This window comes from Papaver somniferum, chromosome 4, assembly GCF_003573695.1.
Source record: "Papaver somniferum cultivar HN1 chromosome 4, ASM357369v1, whole genome shotgun sequence".
Classification (NCBI taxonomy): Eukaryota; Viridiplantae; Streptophyta; class Magnoliopsida; order Ranunculales; family Papaveraceae; genus Papaver; species Papaver somniferum.
The window spans coordinates 1,283,478-1,288,718 of NC_039361.1; the positions used below are offsets into that span (position 1 = coordinate 1,283,478).

The following is a 5,241-nucleotide window of genomic DNA, read 5'->3' on the forward strand; positions in this document are numbered from 1 at the left end:
CCTTGTGAATAGTTTTACCAAGAATATAACCAAGTCATGAACGGTTATACTAATCACACATATTGGTAGTTCAAAAGATTTTCAATGAATAACAATACCAATAAGCCTAGCGATTTCCCTTTAGATTCACAAAACAAGTTCATGAATGTAATTACTTTCTTTAAACGAACGTAAAACATTGTTTCCTAGGATGAAATCTTCACCTCATACACATACATAATCACAATAGCATTCAAACGATTATGTCGATCTCTTATATACGAAGTTCAAAAGATAAGCGTTATACTTCGTATTGTATTCCTTAATACTACGTCTAACTAGAGTATAATCATTCATAGCTTTGCAGTTTTGTTTTCAATATGCACGACTTGAAAGATACGTTAGGGAATGAAACAGTTCAAGTCAAATATTACTAACCTCAAGTGGAAGGATGATGTCGTCATTGTAGCTCCTTACTTCTTCACATTCTTCAAGTCTTCACGTAATATCATATCCTAATACTTTCAAGCTAACCTATATGAATTTGACTCTAGTATATAATCAAGCAACTCTTTAAATGAGTTTTGGTACTGAAATATGACAACCAAACTTGATATACCAACGCTTGGTGGGTTCAACCGAGTTATGCTCTAACACTCTCATGACATGATAGAAGCCCATGCTACTCTGGTAGTCCTTAAAACCAATCTCTCATATTTAATTTCTGCTTATTATCAAAAGGTTTTTTAATTTTTCATATATGAAAATTTTAGCATGGAATGTTTAAGGTATAGCTAAAAAGTTTACTAGAAATCAACTCTTTGTTCTGGTTAAAAAGAAATCACTTGATTTTTTGTTCCTTACTGAAACAAAAGTTGATAGTGATAGAATGATATCTCTAGCAAATTTTCTAAGTTATTGCAACCATGTTAACATCAATAGAGTTGGTCTTGTTGGAGGTCTTATTCTTATGTGGAAGGATGAAATTCATTGTGAGGTTCAAGATACCTCTAATAATATGATTCATATAGTTACTAGAATAGATCCTAGCAAACCAGATGTTCTCATTTCTTTTATGTATGGCTCTACTTATTTTGATAAAAGAAAGAACAATGGGACTTCATGATGAGAATTAGTGAGAATATTATGCATCCCTGGTTAGTAATAGGTGATCTGAATTTCCATCTTCATGATATATCTGAGGCTTCTAATTTTTCCACTGAAGACATGTATGTTCAAGATAAAAGGAATATCTGTGGTCTTATGGACATTGGCTACACAGGTAAGAATTTTACTTGGTCTAGTAATAGTTTTGGAACTTGTAGTAGAAAATCCATAATAGACATGGCCATAAGCAACAGTTTTTTGTGTAATTGTTATCCTCAATTCAAACTCATACACTTAGTTCAAGCTGGTTCATATTATTTTTCTATTTTATTAGTTCCTAAGGAGATTAATAGTCACACTTGGAGACCCTTTAAATTTTTTTGCAATGTGGATGAAGCATTTTTCTTTTAGAAACCAGCTCCAGGTTGCTTGGAACTCTTCTGTTAATGGTTTTGCAACTTTCAAATTGATTGATAAGCAGCAAAGAACTAGAAAAAGATTATCTCATTAGAATAAGATTGAGTTTGGAGATATTGATAGAAATATTGATAATATACAATCCCAACTTTAAGCCATTCAAAATGATATCTCTTCTGATACTCAACATGATAATATTGTAGCTATCACTAATAAAGTAAATGACTGGTTTAATATTAAAGAGGATTTCTACAAGCAACAATCAGGTGATACTTTCATTACTGAAATGGATCATAACACCAAATATTTCCACACCTTAGCTAACAGAAGAATGTTTATGAAAAATATTGATTGTCTATGTGATACTAATGGTGTTTGGTTTAATGATAGTGAAGATATTGCTAATTTGATTGTTGCTCATTTTGAACAGGTTAGTAGGACTACTAATCCAATTTTCACTGATATCACTTTTGATATAATTCCTACTATTATCACTACTCAAGATAATTCTTTTCTGACAAGAGTTCCAAATAGTTATGAAATCCATCAAACTATCAAGCAAATGAATGCTTGGAGTTCTCCTGGCCTTGATGGGTTTCAAGCTGGTTTTTACCAATCCAATTGGGATGTAGTTGGTAAGGATATTATTGATGCTATTCAATGTTTTTTTGAATTTGGTAATATGCCAAAAGAGTTTAATAAAACTTATCTTAGTTTGATACCTAAAACTGATAATGCTATGTGTCATGTTGACTTTAGACCAATTGGTTTGTGCAACACAGTTTATAAGATTATTTCTAAGATCATTGCAGATAGAATTAAACCCCATTTGAAGCATCTTATATCTCCCTATCAAACATCTTTTGTTCCTGGAGGAGATATTCATGACAACATTATTGTTGCACATGAGATGATACATACAATGAAACATAAAGAGGGTTATAGTGGTACTATGGCTTTAAAACTTGATCTTTCTAAAGCTTTTGATAGAATTGAATGGTCTTTTCTTTTAAGGTTTCTTAGACAGTTTGGTTTTGATGAAAACTTTTGTGGTTATATTGAACAATGCATATCAACAACAAATATTTTTATGTTATTGAATGGTCTCCTACTCAAAGTTTCTCTCCTTCTAGAGGTATTAGACGGGGTGATCCTTTATTACCATATATTTTCATAATTTGTATGGAATTTTTGTACAAATTACTCTTAAATGCTGAGACTAACCACTTAATTTCAGGAGTGAAAGCAGCAAAGAATGCTCCAGGTATTACCCATCTTATATTTGCTGATGATATCCTTATTTTCACTAAGGCTGACATGCATAATATACATGGTATCATGGATGTTCTTGAATATTTTGGTAGTGTTTCTGGTCAGATGCTTAATCTAGACAAATCCAGTGTCTATTTTAGTCATAATATTAATCCTAGTACCAGAGAAATTTTGGCTAGGGAGCTTAAGATGACTGAAATGACAGATACAGATAAATATCTTGATGTGACTTTGTTAATAGGAAGGAATAAGACCAAAGCTTTTAGGCTAATTGTTCAATCTTTTGGCACTAGACTGAAAACTTGGAAAGGTAAGACTATGAACCATTCTGCTAGAACAACAATGGTTAAGCATGTACTAAATGCCTTGCCAACCTATCAAATGGGTTGTTTTAGAATCCCTAAAACTATGATTGATCAAATGGACTCTATCCAAAAACATTTCTGGTGGGGTCATAGTGATAATAGAGGTCTTTGTCTGATAGGATGGAACAAACTTAATGTTCCTAAACCTTTGGGTGGTCTTGGTTTTAGAAACCTTGAACAATTCAATAATGCTTTGTTAACTAAATTAGCTTGGAAGTCATGTACTGATGATGATTCATTATGTATGCATATTGTTAGAGCCAACAATGGAAAAAATGGAAGGTTTTACTTCATCTACATAAGCTGAAAGATGTTTGTTCTTGGTTATGAAGGAGTATATACTCTGTATTGAGATTGTGCAACAACACTCTATGTGGATTGTTCAATGTGGCACTAAAATTAAAATTTGGCTAGATAAATGGATTATTGGTCTAAATAGTCCACCTGTCCCAACTGTGGGTCTTTCTAGCTTTGTTTCTCTCACATTTGTCTGTGATTGTTTTTGCCTGGTACTAGAGATTGGAATATCCAGCTAGTTAGTTCTATTTTTGATGAAGAAACTTATAATGCTATTCTCAGTATGCATGTTCCTGACTCGGTGATGATTACTTAATTTGGAAACCAGATAGAAGAGGTAAGTTTTCTGTGAAAAGTGCTTATAATTCCCTCTGTGCTAGTCATGTTAACAATGCTATAATTGGTGATCACACTCCTAAAGTAGTTTGGAAAAAACTCTTGCATACAAAAGTTCCTCATAGAGTTCAACTTTTTATTTGGAAATGTTTAAGAGATATAGTGCATGTAAGAAGTAAATTAGTTGTTTACAAATATGAAATAGATTCTCATTGTAGTCTATGCAATCATGGTACTGAAACTATTAATCATCTGCTAGTTGAATGTACTTATGCTAGATCATTATGGAATGCTCTTAATGTGGATATTTCAGTCATTACTCAAAATTTTACTTCACTGCAAGACTGGGTAATATCATGGTATTATACTGATGAAACTGAAGTTAATAACTTTGCTTATACGACTGATTCCTATGTTGTCAGACTAATGTGTACAGTCTGGTACATATGGAAAGACAGATGCAGATGGATTTTCCAGGGCATTAAACCTAATATTCACAGTATTATTATAAGAATTCATATTCTGATAAAACAATGTGATCTTGCTAATGCTTCTTCTAGTGTTAATAGAAACAGGTATATTCTTCCTAAGGTTTGGTTTCCACCTGACACAGGCTATATTAAAGTTAATATTGATGCTTCTTATATTTATGAAACTAGAAAATGAAGTATTGGACTAATTGCTCGTGATCATGTAGGGGCGTGCATTAGCAATAAAAGGTTACAATTTGGAGGAGGAGATGGAAGCTGAAGTGAGCGGAACATTTTGAATGTAAGGCACTAATTAAAATTGTAGACTGGATAGAAGAGAATGGTTTCAATAAAGATCTTTGAGACAGACTGTGAGAACTTAGTGAACTTAATTCATAGTGAAGACCCTCAAGTGAATTGGTTTAATCATCATTTAGTTTTATCAGTCAGGAACAAGTTCTTAAGTAATGAATTTTGGTTTTGCAAACTAGTTAATAGGTTAAGTAATAGTGTGGCTCATAAACTAGCAAAAAATACTAGACTTGAAGCTAATAGTTTCTCTAATGTTTCAATTTACCCTCCTGATATTATGAAACGGATTGAGGATGATTTTGTACTATCTAGAGGAATCTGATCAATAAAAGTTTTTCTTTAGTATCAAAAAAAAAAAAAAAAAAAGACTATATCTAGGGAGTAAATACTTAAATGTTAGAGAACTTGTAAGAACAAACCCAATTTGATTACTTGGATAAAGAATTTGTCCAATGGCTGTCTCTGCTGCCAAAGTTAGCGGTTCAATTTTTTTCATTTTAACACTTATTTCATATGGTTGTATCTATTGTTTTAGTTAGCGGTTCAGTTTTTTCATTATATAACTTGTTTCGCTCCAGACTGTAAAATTAGAGAAAATCCAACAAGAGACAAACAGAGTTATGAAAAAAGGTCTCTAACTCTATAATTATCCTAAAGCTAATAAAATTCCATAATTCTCCACCCTG

The 5,241-nt window shown here is 32.1% G+C and overlaps 1 protein-coding gene across 1 annotated transcript; it reads left to right on the forward strand.

The window, feature by feature from the left end:
* Window positions 1-1,125: 1,125 nt before the first annotated feature.
* LOC113274477 lies at window positions 1,126-4,542 on the forward strand. Its single transcript, XM_026523854.1, has 6 exons — window positions 1,126-1,261; window positions 1,707-2,555; window positions 2,741-3,422; window positions 3,657-3,718; window positions 3,766-4,364; window positions 4,471-4,542. Exons 1-6 carry the CDS (start codon window positions 1,126-1,128, stop codon window positions 4,540-4,542), a joined length of 2,400 nt encoding a protein of 799 aa, XP_026379639.1.
* The last annotated feature ends 699 nt before the right edge of the window (window positions 4,543-5,241 follow it).

Excerpts from the sequence above, each read along its gene's own strand:
- LOC113274477 (XM_026523854.1), top strand. The coding sequence starts at position 1,126 with ATGCATCCCTGGTTAGTAATAGGTGATCTGAATTTCCATCTTCATGAT. Across the intron at positions 2,556-2,740 it reads TTTTGATGAAAACTTTTGTG|GAGTGAAAGCAGCAAAGAAT; the intron begins GTTATATTGAAC and ends ACTTAATTTCAG. Across the intron at positions 3,423-3,656 it reads AACAATGGAAAAAATGGAAG|AGATTGGAATATCCAGCTAG; the intron begins GTTTTACTTCAT and ends GCCTGGTACTAG.